Source organism: Loxodonta africana, chromosome 25, assembly GCF_030014295.1.
Source record: "Loxodonta africana isolate mLoxAfr1 chromosome 25, mLoxAfr1.hap2, whole genome shotgun sequence".
NCBI classification, from domain to species: Eukaryota; Metazoa; Chordata; class Mammalia; order Proboscidea; family Elephantidae; genus Loxodonta; species Loxodonta africana.
Window position 1 is genome coordinate 62,520,441 of NC_087366.1, and position 19,464 is coordinate 62,539,904.

General features: G+C 43.1%; 1 protein-coding gene across 2 annotated transcripts in view; it reads left to right on the forward strand.

Moving 5' to 3' along the window:
* PTPN14 (protein tyrosine phosphatase non-receptor type 14) overlaps window positions 1–19,464 on the forward strand; it is a 228,198-nt gene that overhangs the window by 123,314 nt on the left and 85,420 nt on the right. For both annotated transcript variants that reach the window (XM_003419865.4, XM_064276911.1), the window contains 2 exons: window positions 14,558–14,655; window positions 18,037–18,104. In XM_003419865.4, the coding sequence (XP_003419913.1) occupies window positions 14,558–14,655; window positions 18,037–18,104 (166 nt within the window). The remainder of the gene's footprint in view (window positions 1–14,557; window positions 14,656–18,036; window positions 18,105–19,464) is intronic.

Below are 19,464 nucleotides of genomic sequence, written 5' to 3' on the forward strand. Positions count from 1 at the left end.
TGGTAGGAAGCAACTGTGCTGTGGGAGAAAACCCCTGGCTTTGTATTTTAGTTCTACCCCTTCCCCTGTGGAGTAACTTTGTACAAGCTGATCAACCTCAGAGAACCTGTTTCCGCATCCATAAAATGGAGGTGATGATGTTTATTCTCCCTCCCCCCAACACAGACATGCCTGCTTGTGAGGTTGCATGGAATCAACACAGCTTCTGCCAGAGATGGCAGAGGACCAGGGGCCAGCAGTGTTCCATTACTGTTGGTGCCACTGTTAACTCATTGTGTGACCTCGGGGAAACCAGTTAGTTTCCCTTATTTTCTTAATCTGTTAAATAATATCTTAACCTGATAAATAATGTTTCTATTTTAGAGACATAATTAAATCTTTTTATGTAAGCTTTTGATTTCTCGGAAGAAAGAATTTTTTAAAGTTCAAGGTATTCCTGTTACTCTTGGGTCACAGTTCCTGGTATGAAACCACTTTGTGTCTCCTGGAACTAAGTTACACAATTTCTGCCTCCAGAGTTTTAATTTAGTTAGGTTATTAAGAAAATATTATCTTCTAAATCTAGAAATCCTAATGTTTTCATTACAAAGGGACTCCTTTTATTTTTCCTCTCATCATAAAATCATATGATTTGAAAAAAAAATTGCTCACCAAATTTTAATACTTCCTAAAAATACTTTATTATTAAACACCACATATCTTAGCATGGACTAACTAGTGTAGCTACATATTTTTACATAGTGGATGTATTAATTAGCGTAGACAGCCAGTCATGAGCAATGTACCAGTCAGTTCAATTTCTCATTCATTTACGCGTACATACATACGTGCATTCAGTAGATATTGACTGAGTGTCTATTTTATGCGAGGAACTTCTGACTACTGAAAATACAGCAGTGGACAAAAGGGACAAAGCCCCTATCCTTAGGAAGGTGATGTTGTAAAACTATTTATAGTAGCTTATGAACTTCTCTTACCATTTTTATGGAATTCTGGTTGGGAATTACAAAAGTATGTACACTCTAGTTTTCTGAGCGATTACAATCAGGTACTGAATTCTCTAAAAAAAAATTGTAAAACGATGTTCAGTTCCCAAATAATAATTTATTTTTACTTAATAATCCCTACAGATTCCCCCCAGAGGAAAGATGATAAATACCCCTTGGAGTTCACTATGTTGTTCTGGTTTGTATCAACTCGTGATCAAATTCTCCTTTAGACTTACCTTAAATGTGTGCTCCTGCCATTTATGAGGAAATCAGCCGCATTGTAAACGCAGCCATAAGAAGTGATAGGAGTTATATAAAATATATACACAGAATATGTAACTAACGTGAGACGGTGGGGAAGTACTTGGGACTGAGCTCTGTGAAGATGGCAGTGGCTTTAGATGAGTTTTCATAAAAACAGTGAAGTTTAGGTGGCAGGAAGTGCAGGGACCAGTAACTACCAGTTACAGAAACTTCTGTTGTTTTCTCTCCCGGCGCCTTTTATTCCATGTTTTGATCAAGTTCTACTGCAAAGACCACTTTTTTAGTGTCATCCTTTAATTTGATGGGATTTTTTTGTTTTAAGTATGGCAGTCTTGTAGTGGGGATCAAGTGGGAAGCTCCCTGGATTTGGGTTTTCAGAAATTTTGCCAAACATGGAGAATATTGTTGTTTATGTAAGATACAGATCATAGAAAACAGGTAGAAATACCTGTTGACTGCATTCTGTAAAGGTATTTCTTTTACAGAAATATGAAGCAGAGGATTAGGGGGGCAGGGAAGAGAAAGCACAAAGAAAAAGAGAGTGAATTCTTCACTATATCAAAGAAAGCCCCCTTTTCTTTAAAGATTAGATCGAGTATTTGAGGGCAGTGGTTTGGTGACTTTTTTGAACTTGTGGCTTTTAGTGAAAGATAATATAGTTACAATTTTTTAAACCAATAGTTTCAATCCATTTCCCTCGAGTCTGTTCTATCGAAGAGCAGTCTTCCAATTTCCCAACAGGGAGAAGTCTTTATCCACAAATTTTAGTGGCTCAGGCCAAAAGTCTTACCATGATCCTTGAATTCTCTCTTTCTCTTAGCCCCCATACCCAACCCTTAAAATAGGTTCAGATCTCACTGCTTCCTGCCACAGCCCCTGCTGCTGCTCTGACCCAGCCCACCGCCATTGCTCCTGAATGGTGTTCCGACTTCTGCCTTGGCCAGGGTCTACACGGCAGCCAGTACCATCCTTTCCGTTGGTTTGTCAGTGTGTGTGTTCCTTTATTTAACACCTTTTGTTGGTTTCCCATCTTACTCTGAATAAAGTGAAAATCTTTACAGCGCCCTACAAGGCCTTATGGAGCCTTTGCGGTGCAACGGTTAAGAGCTTGCTTGCTAACCAAAAGGTCGGCAGTTCGAATCCACCGGCCGCTCTTTGGAAACCCTGTGGGGCAGTTACTCTGCCCTGTAGGGTTGCTATGAGTCAGAATCCACTCGATGGCAGCGGGTTTGGTTTTGGCTTTTTGGGGTACAAGGCCTTATAGGACCTGTACCCCTCCCCCCGCTGCCACCTCCAGCCATCTTGGCCTGGTTTTCTCAGCCTCTTGCTCGTTACATCGATCTCTTGCCATCCTTAAACACACGCTCCCTCTTGCAGGTCCTTGTACTTACTGTTCCTCTGCTTGAACTAGCACGGACTAGCTGGTGTAACTACACATTTTTACGTAATGGATATTTTAATTAGCTTGGACACAACTAGAACACCCTTCTGCACTAGCTCCTCACTTCTTTCAGATCTTCTCTCAGAGTTCGCCTTATCAGAGAGTGAATTCACTGAATTATTGCTTTGCTTACCCACTAGACTGTAAGCTCCACGAGGAGAGCAGGGAATTAGCTCGCTGTGACTTCCCCAGCACCTAGAACAGCCCCTGGCCTGTAGTGGTGGTGTTAGCCACCATCAGGTTGACGCCCACTCATGGAGACCTACGCACAGCAGAGCAAAACACCCCCAGCCCTGCATCCTGCTCACGATAGCCAGCATTTTCCAGCGTGTCATTGCAGCTGTTGTGCCAGCGTCTCCCACCGAGGGTCTCCCTCACCCTCACTGGCCCCCTACCTCACCAGACATGATGTCCTCCTCTAGCGATTGATCCCTCCTGATGACACGTCCAAAGTGAGCAAGTTGGACAGTATTCTGTTGTGATCTGTAAGGTTTTCAATGGCCAACTTTTGGGAAGTAGCTTTCCAAGCCTTTCTTCCTATTCCATCTTGGTCTAGAAGCTCTGCTGAAGCCTGTCCACCATGAGTGACCCTGCTGGTGTTTGAAATACAGTGGTGCAGCTTCTAACATCAGAGCAACACACAGGCTCCCACAGTAAGACAAACGGACACACGGGTGCTGGATTTTTTCTCTAGGAAATTATAGTTCCTACGTTAATTCTTACAGTGTGTTCAGGGTTGTAAAAGATTGTCTCATAGAGATTGAGGCAGTTAAAAAAGTTAAACTCTAGGAGAAGAAATGACATCTAAAACGATTTTAAAATTACATTCAACAAACGGAGCATGTGCTCCTTCAGGCCTAGGGCCTTGGAGGGGGCTCGAAAGGAAGAATTCTAGAGAGGATATTTCCATACTTGAAAACGCCAAGCAAAATTTTGGCAGAAATTACAGTGTAGGAAGATGCTAGATTCCTGGGCAGTGAGCTGTTTGCCGGTTTGGTATTTTATCTTTGGCAGTTGTTGCCACACTTGACAGCCTCAGCTGCTTTTCAAGATTCTACAAAAAGAAATTATTCATCTCCAGCAGTAAAAGTTAGTACACAGCCAGTGGGTTCATGTTGTAATGTGTTTACAGCCTTCTGTAGTTTTAGCTCATCTCCCTTCCAATTTTTCCTTTGCAATTTATACTCCAGACCTGCAAACACCACAGGCTCCCCAGTTTACTACACAGGCAAAATGTTAGACTAGAAAAGAGCCCTTGACTATAAAATCAGAAGACCTGGCATGTCAGTCACGGCTCCTCTCTACGCCTCCATTTCCTCACGGGATTCCTTGGGTCCTGTAAATAGTTAATGTCCTCGGCTGCTAACTGAAAGGTTGGAAACTCAAATCCACCCAGAGTTACCTCAGAAGAAAGGCCTGGCAATCTACTTCTGAAAAATTAGTCCTTGAAAACCCTGTGGCGCACACTTCTCCTCTGACACAGATGGGGCCCCAGGAGTCAGAATCTGCTCGTTGGCAACTGGCTTAAATGGGAATGATAGTGCCTGTCTTCAAGGATTGTTGTGAGAAGTAAATGACACAGATACTGATGGGAAAACACAGGGACAGCAGCTGCACAAGAGTAAAGCATTGTCTTTGTTCATGAGTGTTTAATCCTCTGATTTCTTGATGTCTAGAGAAATTGATTGAAATTTCTGTCATGGAGAATTCAGGTCTTTGGAAGCTTATAATAGACATTTGGTGTGTTTTTATTATTTCAGCATACCATAAAACAGTGTAAAATTTCTTTATCCCAGTCTGTACTTGCCTGGCTTTTAAGTAAGGCCACACCCAGTGTGGCTGTCATGGTGTTGTGCTCTGGTGTCAGCGAACAGTGAAGACCTGCGGGGTAGTAGGTATTGAAGGGAAATGCAGAGATGAACAAGGCAAGCTTTTAATACAGCCAAAGAGGGAAAAGGGGCACACAAATAAACAGTCTGATTGTACCATGTTAGGGTTACAGAGTGCAGCAGTAACTCAAAGTGTAGACTGGATTACTCTAGCTGAGCAGCCGGGGAAGTCTTTACGTTAGGCAGTACCTGGAGTTTAGGTAGTTTTGGCTTTTTGCTTTGCTGCTGAGCTCAGTATTGTTTGATGCCACGACTGTGTGGGTGGCTAACTTCCAAAAAAGCGTTCTTTATACCCACTGTGTTCCTCTGAGTCAGTAAACCAACATGATGCTTTTTGAGCTGTGATGGCAAGAAACTGGGCTGAAGAAGGTAGAAACTCAGTATATTCTCCATTCACCGCCGTCCATACTGAGTTCTGTGGTCACCAGTAGTGATCACGTACCCAGTGTGTCTATGTGTCTAGCCATATATATGTGGCTTAGCATAGGCTGGGAGCTTCTAGTCTACCATAATCTCCAGGGACATGCAATTAATTAATTACATTCATTCCATCATTCATTCATCAAACATTCATTAAGCCCACAGTCAGCATTTCCTTCTCATTTCTGGGACATGCTTCATAGATAGAAGAACTGATTTTTTTTTTTTAGCAGTTGTCTGTTTATGAAAATGTAGGGATTTAGGGAAGAACTTGCGCCCGTTCACAGAGATGATTCTCTTGTCTCATATTCACTAATTTTTACGTATTTTTCTTTTTCAGACCAGGCATATTGCTAACAATGGTACTGTTCTGCCATCTGCTAGCTCACGGGAATATTTAGGTTACTATGCAGAATCGTCAGCCACCAAGCTGGATCTGTACCACAGGGCCAGGTCTTTGGGCAGGTGACTCCCTGGCTTCCAGGTTAACTGAAGTCCCGTTCTCCCACAGGTCAGCCATAGGTAGTGTTATGAACGCATGGTGTTCAGGGCAGGTGGGTGTATATGTAGAGCTGAAGAGTCAAGACGTATTTATTACCTTACAACTACGTGTTTTACAGCTGCAGCTTAGAGGAGAGGCTTTGGCCGGCTCCTTAGTGTAGAGCCTTGTTGCTCCCTCATTTGTGTCCGTTTGCCCAGCATGACAGTTTGTTTCTTACTGTTGGTCCCTGAATGCACCTCATTCCCGAGTTCCTCTTTTCCTGCTTGGTAGCTCAGAAAGTAGTTCAAGCCATTTGCAAAGTAGGCAAATGGCCCATACAGAGAGGTTTTTTTTTTTTTTTTCCCTGCTTTGCATAAAAGCAAAATTTCTTAAGACTTCCAGCTTGAGGTATGATGGATTACATTTCTGAAACTTTCAGGTGCCTTTTCCTCACCATAGAAATAACATCTAATAACCTTACTGTGAGATGGGTGGCCTGCCTTCATTCCTTCCTTTCTTCTTCCTCCCTCCCTCCATCCCTCTCTCTCTTCTTTCTGTCTTTGTCTGACCTTGCCATTGTCTGTGTCCCTGTCCCTGTGGGGTTTCATCACTCAGAAACATTAGTTGAGTGCTCGCTCGGTGCCACGTGCTGAGGTTAGAAGTTGGGTCACAGCCCATCCGCTGTCTTAGCAGGTCTCCGTGGGGTGGGGAGGTGCTGATGACAGGATGGGCACCTGGGGTTGCAGGAAAGACCAACCTTGGGGCCTGGGAGAGGGCTCTGACTTGCTGGGGGAGTTTGGAAAGCTTGAAGAGAGGAGCTGAATTTCAGCAGAGCCTTGGAATGAGCGGGTGAGTGGTTGTCCACATGGAGGAGAGTGGGCAAGGCCATCCCAGTGGATTAAACAGCAAGGAGGTGGAAGAGAACCTGGCGAGTATTGGCAGCAGGTAAATTTATTACAGCTCAATATTTTTTTTTTTTATAGGGTGTGTGATGGGACAGGAAGTTAGAAAGATCTTGAAGGACTTGTATGCTGTATTGGGTGTTTAGAGGGTTTTTTTTTTTTTTTTTTGAGATAAAATTCACATAACATAAAACTAAACATTTTAATAATTTTAAATTGTATCATTCAGTGGCTTTTTAGTTTATTCACAAACGATTTAATTCTAGAACATTTTCATCACCCCGAAAAGAAACCTTGTAACTGTTAGCAGTCGTCCCCATTCCCTCCCCCCAAGCCACTGTCACACACTAATCTATGGATTTGCCTGTTCCGGGCATTTCACGGAAATGGAATCATACAATAGGTGGTCTTTTGTGACTAGTTTCTTTCACTTAGCATACTGTCTTCAAGGTTTATCCATGTTGCAACATGTATCAATACTTTCTTTTTTATGACTCAGTAATGTTCCATTGTATGGTTACACCACATTTTGTTTACCCCTTCATCCGCTGATGGACATTTGGGTTGTTTCCACTTTTTTGGCTACCATGAATGAGCATTCTTGTACATGTTTTTGTGTGAACGTATGTTTTCAATTCTTTTGGGCACATTTGTAGAAGTAGAATTACTGGTTCACATGGTAACATGTTTAACCTTTTAATGAACCTTTAGAAGGTTTTCCAAGTGAGTGGAGTTTTTTTTTTTTTTTTAATTGTAAATATGTATGTAAAAAAACATTTCTCATTTCAGCATTCTTCACATGTTCAACATTAGAGGTTTTTAAGACAGAGAAAAACAGATGCAGGTTTATTTTATGTCAAACATCAACCACTTCAGGGCAGTGTTTCCCTTTGAGGCTAGGTTTTTCTGTCTGTTACCAAGCTTCCCTACTTCAGGGCATCACAGGCCAGAACAGCAAAACCTCTCGCTGTCTTAAACCCTATGGATGTGACTGGTGTAAAGGAATCTGCCCCCCATAACACAATTATTGGGCAGGAAGAAAGAGGTGGTGTCAGGGTATTCGTTCTCCCTCTGCGATATATCATAGAGAATGAGATTTTCTTGTTTAAAGAGAAACTTTGATTAAATTACAGGCTGTATTAGGGAATTTATTGTATGTGTAAACTGTGCCTGGATTCTCTATAATTTGTTATAATTAATGGAAGAATTCAGAGCAGAAAGCAAGACGCAGGTTGTGGCATGCCTCTCTCTGATGCAACACCTTGCTATCATTAGCCCTTTTCACTAGGAGTGAAGGCCTGCGTGTGTTTGTGTATATTTAAACAAACATTACCCTTTTTAGGAAAGAATTGCAGTCATTTGACTCACTGGAACTTTGGGAGTCTCCACTAGAAGCAAGATGGCCCTGGCAAAAGAGAGTCGTGATCGATGAATGTTGAAGATTTGTGGAATTGAACTTTTGCCAAGAAAGACTTGTCTGTCTGTGTTTGAGTACACATATTTGTATTTTTATGTGTGCACGTGTAACAGCTTATGATGTGGAAAAAGCTAGAAGAAAAATAATTCCCTTTTAAGGTTACCTTTGGTATAGTTTTAGTCTTTTTTTTTCCCCTTTGAGTTATTTCAGGTTTGCATAGTTGCAGGCGCGTTGGCTTTGCAGTCTCTTAGACAATGCAGAGTGTTACCTGACTGTCAACTGGAGCACTCAGTAAATATAAAAGCTATTAGAGAGTGCAGGGGTCAGGTGCCAAACAAATGATTATACTTAATCATAAACTGAAATTCTTCTCGAGGGTTTAAGGATGGAGGGAGGGAGGGATTCAGGTTTGTCTGGTTACACGCCTGTGTACACACAGTTCATCTGGTCCTGGCAGACGGGAACCAGCAGGAGCCACCCTGCCCATGACCTGGATTTACAGCTGGGAAACACCTCTGGAATGGCTGGAATCTGCTCTTTCTCTCCGTCCGGTATCTTTGTCGATCTGAGATTTAAAATTATTCTCCTTTGCGGGACTGGACTCCGATTTCTAGGACACCTTGTCCTCAGTCCCTTCTTTTTTGGCTTTTATGGTAGAGAAACGTTTAAACTTGTTTCGTATTTGGCCTGTCTATAATGTCAGCCAGCAAGCAATAGTAGTTTTAGGACAGACTGCACTGTCCTGGGAGACCAGGGTTCCAGCACATCGTGGCAGGTTTCCTCCGACGTTGCCAGTTGTAAAGGAACTTTTCCAGGGAAGGGCATTTTTAAGTCTTACCCTGTTCTTAATAACAACAACAGAATGGTCTGCCTTTCTCTCTCTCTCTCTGGTCCTCCCACCCCAGGCTTCAAGAATTTGGGGGTAGAATTGTGTCCTCCCTCCCCAGATTGTCACATCCTAAGGACCATGCAGACAGGACAGAAAGTTTTAAAAATGCTGTATTGCCAAAGTCTTAGGGGAGGAAGGAACTTGGAAAAGTCGCCTATTTTCTTTCCATGGAATGGGAACACTCCACATAGAGGAGGCTTCCAAGGAAGGGCTCGGAGCGTCTATCAGGTCTTGGCTGTTTAATGACACTGTCAGAAAGCTTCTGTCTGTTTCTCCCAGAGAAACCTGTATCTCATCAACAAACAAATCTTCTCTATAGATGAGAAACAAACAATCTCTGAAAATAGAGATCGTACTTTTACTCAACAAGCGTCATTATGGTCACCAGTTCTTAGTGGGAGACTAGAATCTTAACCTAAAACAATTCCTTGGGCCTCAGCAGCCAAAGGGACTGTTCCCAGGTCTTTGAATATGAAAAATAGCAAAGCATTTTCCTTGTGAGCTTGAGATTTCAAAGAGGATCTCTCTGGAAAGTTGGCAGATAAGTTACTTTCCTGGCAGGATGATTGGGTTTTTTTTTCTCTTCCCCTCCACCCACAGTTATGAAGGGGTGGAGTATACTTCCATGAAATTGCATGTTTCCAAAATAGGATTCTCTGCTGTATTTTACTGCTCTTGTAATTGAATCTCTAATCAAAAATAAGAAGCCCTGGTGGTGCAGTGGTTAAGCACTCGGCTGCTAACAGAAAGGCAGATGGTTCAAACCCACGAGCTGCTCTGCAGGAGAAAGACGTGGCACCCTGCGTCTGTGAAGATTTATAGCCTTGGAAACCTAAGGGGGCAGTTCTACTCTGTCCTACAGGATCACTGGAAGTCAGAATTCGGCTCAACAGCAATGGGTTTTGTTTTGGAATAAAAAATAAGCAAAATACAAATATACACTAGAAATAAAATTTCAGCTGATATTCTCTCATTTAGTCTTCATATAGAATTATTGTATTTTGTAAAAGTGCCTTTTGTGTAAAAGTGTACCAGACAATTTGCAAAGTGGCACGCATTTCTTTCTTGGTTCTGCAGTCTCACGTATTAATGTGCACAGTTTCGTGTGGTAACGCCACCGTATCACCGGTGCTGTTAAGGGTTCCCTTGTAGCTTGGATGGCTTCCGGGAGGGAAACCTGCATCCTTCAGTCCTGGATTTTGCACCCCTGCAGGAGCCTACAGTCCAGCCTCAGTGACCAGGAAGAACCCTGATGTTCTAGCTTGTGGACTGCGATTCACTGTTGCCTAGCGTAGACTGCATCTGCGCTAGAACTTGGCCTTCATTATAGAAACCACAGCTGTAGGTGAAAGTTGGGATTGGCGGGGTAAGAAAAGTACAGTTCTTGTTTTGCTAGATCTGGTGGGCTGTTTAGGTGGTGGTCTGTTCCCAAAAGTATCGTTTGAAAAATAATCTTAAGTGATCGTTGTCACCTCCAAGTTGACATGTAAAAGGGCTCTGCCTATGGCAGATAAGGCCGGGGTGAGACCTTTTAAAATATTTTACTCCCTGGTTCTTAAACATTGAACCCTGCACTGGGTAGAGTTCTTAGACATTGAACCCTGCACTGGGTAGAGCACTAGGAAGAATAATATTTCTGCAGTGGTCAAACTGATGATGTCCATCTCTGCCAGGAGAGGCTCACTGTGTCCGGGTTCCCCTGCAGCATCTAGCTGACTTGTGTCCACGGGAGGTGCTCAGTGAGTACCTGTTAATATCCACCTGTCTCCCAGGCCGGCAGAGTAGAAAGTAAGCAGAAACCACTCAGGATGGAAAGGAACGAGTAGCATGCAGAAGAGTCAGACATCATACGATTGTTACCAATAGTGGAATTTTACCAATGCTTCTTACCAGAGTTTTTTTTCTAGAGAATTCCATTGTGCCTTTCTTCTGTAAGGCTTCAGACTCCTTCCTGTCTTGAGATTATGTTTCTAGGGTGGTTGCTGGTTTTGAGATCCTTTCACTTTACTGAAGAAAAGGTAGAGTGGGAACGTCTAGCAATAGAATGCGGATAGTACACTTCCTTACCACATTTTTCTTCGTATCCGCTGCCCCCAGCTTTGAAGGGTGGTCTTCAGATCCCCAGGGCCGCCTCCTCACTGCCCTGTCTGACTTCGCAGTCAAGTCTTGGCACTTAAAGAATTTTTGATAATTCAGCACCCCCTCACTTACATAGGTTTCCAGAAGAACGCGACCTCTTACCCAAGAGCTGACCAGTTACAGCATAAAAGATCTTCCCTAAAAGGCTCGCTGGCGACAGACAGTAGTTCCTGAAGTCTTCCAAAGGGAAGTTTACTTCACCTGAATGAGTGCACCTTTGCTCTTTCCTGGAGAACTGGCCCAAAGGCACAAGACGAGCGCCAGAAGAAAACTGGAACAACCTGGGGAGCGATGGAAAAACACGGCGGAAGGTGCTGAGGAAAACCCTTGAGAGAAACATAGAGACAAACAGGAAGTTAGTTGATACTTGGTGTGAGAAGAAACCTCCCAAAGCCTGTATTTTCCTTCCTAGTTCAGATTTTACTGAGCTTTCTCCCAGGAGATGAACTAATGCTATGCACCATTAGATTATATTTTTAAACAGGCATCAGTTATGTATTTAAAGTAAGGCTATAAAGCGTTGCACTTCGCTCGTAATTGACAGGGCGCAAACTTCTGGAAGCAAAGTGCAGTGACATTAATTACTTTTGTGTGTGGCCTTTCTAGCCATGGTCTTGTGACTTCTACCCAGGTGATTGGATGGGGCTTGCAAATAAGATGATTGTGGCCCACTGAGGGAATTGGTCAGTTTTGCCAAAAAAGAGACAACTCCAGAGCAGAGACGGGAGCCCACCACTACCAAAGAACAAGAAACCCACAGCTGATGGTGCATTGGGCTTTCCTGCCCACAAAGCAGGAAAGCTGGGTGCCTTTGGGCAGATACTGAGGGCCAGGGAGAAACCCTATACCTGACCCATGAATGTGGGACTTGCCAATCTCCACAACTGCATGAGCCATTTCCTTTATACTGTTCGTGAGTTCCGTGAGACGTTGCAGCGAATTAGGGAACCCAAAGACAGGAGGGAGAGGGAGTGGTTGATGTTAGAGATGGTGAAGTGGTACAGCAGCTTGGAAAAGTTGGATATTTGGGACATCTTTAACCTCCACCTCATGGGAACCGGTTTTTTGCTGACCCTTAGAAAAGAAGTTACTCATTTACAAAGGCGCTAACGTAAAGCGTTTTTGTCGGTACTTCTGGGCTCCTGTGGTGCAGGGGGAGCCCTCGTGGCCCGGTGGTTAAGAGCTCAGCTGCTAACCAAAAGGTTGGCAGTTTGAATCCACCAGCCGCTCCTTGGAAACCTTATGGGGCAGTCCTGCTCTGTCCTATAGGGTTGGTATGAATCGGAATCAACTCGGTGGTAACAGATTTTCTGGGCCGCCAAGTGAAGCCATGGAGCTTGAGATCCTAACACGAGCCGTGTGCAGACTTGCTTGCCTCTTTTTTCCTTTGGACAGGGAGACACGCAGGCATTTGGACTTGAGTGACGCGTGAGGACCTTTCTGGAATGTTAACTTACCTTGAGCGAAGCATTAGAAAATAAGCCTGAGCTCAAGTACTTGACTCTCGTGAACAGGGGGAGGAAAAGGGAAACCACAAAATTCTGATGCTGCCTGTTTTATGGTAGGAACCCAGAATTCTCTAGCCTTGAATATTTTTATTTCCTTGTTATATGTCTTTAAAATTGTGCACAATCATTGCTTCCAAATATTTTCATTTACTTTTGATTCTCTCTTAAAAGTTAAGAGGTCATGATTTTGCCTTTTCCTTCCACCATTTATTATTGCCAAAAACTCCTTCAATAGGTGGGTGGATGGATGGACGGACGGAGAGCCTTCAACTTCATGGGGATTTTTCCTGATCTTACCTAGTGTTTCTTTCTTATTGATTTGTACACGTTCAGACACAGATAAGCTGCTACTTTATTACCATCAAAATACTTTTTAAAAATTGTGGTAAAAATTTATGTAAAAACATTTGCCATTTCAACATATTTTACATATGCAATTCGTGACATTAATTATGTATATTAATTAATTACATGTATCATGTTGTGCACTCATCACCACTGCTCATTTCCAAGGTTTCTCATCACCATTAACAAACTCCTCCCCTCTAAGCAATGACTCCTCCCCCGCCCCTCCTTCGTGTTGCCCCTGGTAACCTAACAAACTGAATATACTTTGGTCTCTCTGCATTTCCCTATTTTAGGTATTTCATATAAGTGGGATCATACTATATTTGCACTTTTGTGGCTGACTTATTTCCCTCAACATAACATTTTTAAGGTTCATGCATGTTGTAGACTGTCAAAAGACTTGTGACCACACGTATGGTTGAGACTTGAGACCCATGATGCCTCCAGTCAGCTAAGAATGTAATGATCTGGTAAAGGTAGTGTCAGGTGAGGTCCGGGTGGCCAATGGGCACATGTCAGGGGACTTGTCCCCAAACCAGTAAAGACACTCGTTACATACACCAGTGCAGTTAGTCAGATGGTGTGGCCAGGAGACATGATCATTGACTGAAATAGTGGAAACTGTAAACTGTTGATGAGTATCTTAAAGTGAAAGATAGAACAGGAGTTTTAAAAAAAGGCCTTTTTTCCCCCCATTACGTATTAAGTTTGACTACCAAGAATTTTTAAAAATCTCCTAGTGTTTGCCCTTCCGATGTGGGTATTGGTTTTTTCCACTAGAGACTGACCGGGTTGTCTTAACGCTGTCCAGTAACTCAGAGCAGAGAAAAATTCGAGGACTCTATTAGAGGTGCAGAGAACCTGATTCCACCCCTCAAGCATTGATCAGGGTCATATGTGGTGATACCGTGGTACCAAGGTAGAACCACCTAAATTAGCCCTCAGGGCTGATTGTCTTTCTCCAAGGAAGTTGGGCTTTGGGTTACCCTAGACTCCCTGTGATGGAGATGTCAGAGCTAAGGAAGAACAAAGAGTCTTGGTTACCAGTACAAAAGGGTGTTTGGCATTTGTCAGGAATTAATGCTGGATAAACGTGACTTTTGGAAGAGGTAACTGTGATTTAAGGGTATGCTCAAGGGAAGTAGCGTCTTGGAAGGAAAAGTCTGGGTGAGGAGATTTCTAAATGTTTAGGTAATTCTAAAAGTGTGATTTTATTGGCAAGGAAACAATATAGTGTGTTAGCTTCTGAGAACGGTGCTCTTGTCTGAGGCTAGACCTCGTCCAGGCTTGGTGTATATGGGTGCATTCTGTCCATCTGAGGTTTGCTTGTTTGGGAACGTACTTGGGGTTGGACGGTTCGCTGTTGGATTTGATGAGATTTTTATGAGTCACAGACATGGGTGAAGCCTGAGAAGCTTTATCCTATCCTTTAGCAGGATTCCAAGTTATTTGGCCTGTTTGTGATCTACCTACCAAGCTTCCGAGTTGGAAAGATGGTATGCTTCTAGGATTTATCCAGGAACATGCACTGTTTGATGTAGCCTTGGCCGCCATGTTGCGGTGGGCGTCCAGGTGTGGAAGAGCATTTTCATCCTTGATGTGTTTTGTGAAGAACTGGTCCTTATCATGGTTCAGCCTCCTGTCCCACAAATGACTCAAACTGAGGATGAATGGGATGTGGCACCTGGCAGATCAGAGAAAGATCAACACAGGCAAAGGCCACTTTTCATCTTCTGTAGAGATCTTTTATCAGCATCACCCATGTATCCTGCTGTGTATGCCAGGTTCTGCATCTAGAGGCATCTGTGGTGTGGGAATCTATCCAAGTATGTGTTTTTAAGGTTGTTTGTTCCTCTGTGCCCATGAACAGATATCAGTATTACCTGCAAGTCAAAAAAGACGTGCTTGAAGGGCGCCTGCGGTGTACGTTGGAACAGGTGATTCGGCTAGCCGGCTTAGCTGTGCAAGGTAAGATGTGATTATGACCAGTGTGTGCAATTCCATTATCTGTTTGGTTAGAGTGGCCCTTTTTATTGTGGCGAATATATATGTTACAGAACAGTTGCCATTTCAGCATTTTTACATGTACAGTCATCACGGTTTTCAGCCGTTACCACTGTTCCTTTCCCAGTTTTTCCATCACCATTAGCAGAGGCTCAGTGTACCCTAAGCAACGAGTCCCTTTTTCTCCCTCCCACCTGCCCCTGGAAACCACTAATAAACTTTGGTCTCTACAGATTTGCTTGTTCTAGTATTTCATAAAAGTGGGATCATACAGTATTATCCTTTTGCAGCTGACTTATTTCACATGGTATAATGTTTTTTAAAGGTTCATCCATGTTGCATCAGGGTTTCATTTCTCAGAGTGGCCCTTTTCATTACAAAATATCTCACATTAAAAATCAAAGGTGGTGATTTTGGTGGCTGGACAAAGGATTTCTCAAAGCTGTTTGAAAACTGCTCGTGCTTGTGTCATTTCAGCCCTGTTTGAAGCAATAGCAGCTTTTTTCCTGCCTTTATTTAAAGCTACGTTGCAGGGCTTATGGGACGTTTTCTTGGAATTATGTGGTCTTATTCTGTGACTCGATGCTATAACTATGACTGTCAGGAGTTTCAAGGGAGATGGCTTTAGACACCATGGTGTATGTACTCTATTCTAATGCTGTTACAGACAGAAATTAAAAATGCACAGTGTGATGTATGATATTAAGTGTGAATTAGAGTACATTTATCTTTCCATCTCTCCTGTTTAGATTTATCAGACAGCTGTCCACTATTTTCACTAAATTGTTAGGTGTGGGTATTTTTTGTGTATACAGTTGATTCCCATTATTCACAATAGTTACGTTCATTGTTCGTGTATAAAGTCACACAAACACTGAATTAGCAAATACGGAGCCACTGCTCATAGGGGAAGTACAGGGTTAGGTTCCTGTGAAACTCTGGTCGCAACATTTTTGTCAACTGATCATAACCTTGTTTCATGTGTGTTTCTGTTTGAAGACACTTATTTAATATATACTGTAGCCAGTATATATTAAACAGTAGCCAGTAGCACTGTAACTCAGGCCTGAATGAAGCTTATGTGACACACATGGGTTTTCTCTGTGAGCACACTACAGCCTTCTTGCGCTCAGGAACACTGGACAGCGCTCCTGCACTATAATCACCAAAAAAGGGCCGGGGGAGGAGGCGGGGCACAAAAATGGGAAACCATGACACTAAATAAAATAGACCACGAAAAGGACACCTGTTAACAGTATGAGAGCCGAGACAAGAAGGCTGAGCATCACCTTGTTCCACCTTGTCCGGGAACGAGCACGCCGAGTGACTCAGACCTTTGGCTGCTCTGCCACGTCCATGAACAACCACTGAAGCGCTGTGAGTTTTGACTTTGGGGTTACAAATGAAGTTTGGCAAGTTGGCAACTCATAGACATGGAATTCGTGAATAACAAGGATTGACTGTATTTTATACATTACTCTTTATTGAGTAGTGGCTTAATTACCTTCTTTAATTACCTTTAGTCATACTGAAAACAAAAAGACAGGAATGTATTTTTTAAAAAGAGGCGTGTTTTGTTTTTGGTCACTGTTTTCTTTAACAAGAGCTACTGTGTAAGTGCAAGCCTTCATCAGCTGAGTTCGCACTGGGTGGACTGTTGTTTTAGAAGCTGTGAACCCAGCTTCCTGTCCCAAACTTTGGACAGAAATCGAATCTTTTGGGTTCTAAGTGTCTGGAAAGGCAGCCTTTCCTTGTTCTCCACCATTCCAGGTGTTAGCCGCTTAGTGATTCCTGTTGGACACATGATTCCTACAGGGTTAGCCCCTGTTGTTACTCTGGGGAAGAAGACAGGACAAGGGAAAGAAATCAAGGCGAAGTCTGGAAAGGGAAGAAGTCAAGGCCAATTTTAGTAGACAAATTAGCAATAGCTTCTTTGAAACAATGGCGAAGATACCCGTGGTATAAAGAAGCCAGAGACGGTCCATCACGTCCTTCTCTTCACATTGGGTCTTTCTCCCTTTAAAACATTCTTTTCCATTCACTCTGTTTACTTTCCTTTTTTCCTCTCACGACTCAGTCACTGGGTTTATTATGGGTATCCTGGATATTAGGGGATCCTGATAAGGTCTTTCCGGCTGAATGACTGGTGAGCTTAACTCTGGATTCCTTTCTCATTGGGTCCTTGAAGCTAGTTGTTCAGTCTGATGAAAACCTCCTTTAGTGATATTTTTTTAATACTTTTCCTGAGAGCCCTTATTGGGCAGTTAGAAAGACACATCAACAGAGATATAAAAACTAAACCCATTGCCATCGAGTCAATTCCGACTCCTAGTGACCCTATAGGACAGGGTAGAACTGCCCCATAGGGCTTCCAAGGACAACCTGATAGATTTGAACTGCCAACCCTTTGGTTAGCAGCTGTAGCACTGAACCATTATGCCACCAGGGTTTCCAACAGACATACAAGCTGTGACAAAATACGATAGCCGGTGATTAAACTTGAGAATAGCCAGAGCGAGTGGCCTTGGTTCCTCTTGAATGCTGTGCCTAACTGGTAGTTATCTGATGAGTTTGTAGGTGGATTTTTATCTTTTCAGCAACTTCTTTATATTGGCCTTCTGTCTGTGTGCGTCTCCCCTCATTCTATATATGTTGTTGTGTTAAAGATAACCTGCATCCGATTCTACCTGGTGCTAAATCTTTTACATGAAATTAAGATGTCATGCTGGTTTGATTTCTATGAGATCGAGTGGAATCACAATCAAGACATTTATGTATTCATGACATAGGCTCGCCGCATTCATTTTGCATGCATGCAAACATACCACTGTGAGATAAAAACAGGACAAAACAGTTTTTGGCATCTTGCAGCATGTAAAGTTGTTTAGGAGGTGTAAAGATTTGCGAGGTTGCTCACCAAGGGTGATCTGCAGTGGGAATTTCCAGCCACAGATACACGAAGAGATGCAGATGGGTTTTACTCTCCAGTTCTCCAAATTAACCGTGAGTTAAAAAGACCCCCTGGCAGATACTCTTAAGGTATGAAGAAATGCATGTTTAACACACAGATAAATACAGGTTCACTAAAAAATTTAAAGTAACCTTTAGGAATTGCTTTCAAATTTCCCCATTCTTTCCAGAGTGCTCATATGCTGATATCTGTAGCATCGCGAAGTAGCGGTGGTAACTGTATAAAACACGCCTTTGCACCGTTTTTACTTAATAATAACATAGAAGTAAGATTCAGTGGGAAGAATAAACGCAGCAATGAGTTTACCCTCTTTTATTCCATCTTCAGTTTCATGTAACAAATACAACCCCTTTCTCTCTTTTTTTCCTTCTCAGCTGATTTTGGAGATTATAATCAGTTTGATTCTCAAGATTTCCTCAGAGAATATGTGCTGTTCCCTATGGTAAGTGTAGTTTCCTTTTTCTTAATTAATTTGGTGCCTTCTTTGAACTTTTAATTCTTTCCTTTGAAAATCCCAGAGGATTTTACAGACACAGATTCCCTGTGGAGGGAAGTCTATGCTTTTGTAAAGTAGGGGCGCGTTTTATAAAATGTCAGAAGCTGAAGGCACCTGGAGACTCCACTGCTCCCCTGCCACCCCGCTGCTTGCTCACCACCCTCCAGCACGCTGGTTCTCACCCTTCCTGACCATGCCCAGCTGGTCCCCACCCAGGCCCTGCCCCCGTCTTCACATGATGGGCTCCTTCTTGTCATTCAGGTCTCAGTTCAAACAGCACCTCCCCAAGGGGCCTTCCTTTTCCTGGACCATCCGCCTGATACACCCCAACCACCGCTACTGTGCCTGCTTCAGCACTCTGTCAGAACCTGAAATTGTTCTTTTTTTTTTTTTTCAAATTGTCAGCTAGAATGTCAGCTCTGTGGTCCTCAAGCAGGGACCACGTCTATCTTGTCCACTGTTGCCTGGCACGTAGTACGTGCTCATAAATGTCTGCTGACTCAATCAGCGAAATACGTATCCATTCTTGGTTAAGCCACAGATGAGGCTAGGTTTTCACCCCAAGGGGAATTTTCTTGGGCTAGCTGGTTGGTGGTTTTTGTTTTGTGGGTAGCTCTAGAGAAATGAGAAGTGTTTTAATGGAATGGTTCTTGTCTTTATTGTTGTTGCCAGAGAGTCGGCTGTTATTCATGGCGACCCCATGTGTGCAGAATAAAACTGTTCCATAGGGTTTTTAAGGCGGTGACCTTTCAGAAGCAGATCACCAGGCCTCTCTCCCAAGGTGCCTCTGGGTGGGTTTAAACCCCAGCCTTTCAGTTAGTTGTCCAGCACGTAATCGTTTGTACCACCCAGGGACTCCGCCTTTATCACTGGGCACGTGGAAAGTGATGCGAGGGAAGAACTAGAACCAATACTGCATCCTGTCTTTGCATTTGGAGATCATGATCATTTACTAAGTTTTTTCTGATCTTCTGTTTTGCTCAAAGCACTAATCTGGGTGCTCTGCGGGGAGGGGAGACGGGAGAGAGGTTATGTAAGAAATGGTGCTTGCTTTCAAAGGGACTTCAGTGTGGCTGATAAATAAGAACATTTCAAAGCCAGAGTACAAGGCCAAGTGTACAGAAGAACTATCAGGATTTTATGTGGGGAGATTCACACGTGCTCGGGAGATTAGGGAAGACTTGAAGACTCAGGGTACATGAGCTACGTCTTACAGGGTGGGCAGGACTTTAACAGGCAGAGATGGTAGGGAGAGAGGAATGATGCCAACAGGGAAAGGAGAAGAGGAAGCTGGCATGGATGTTGG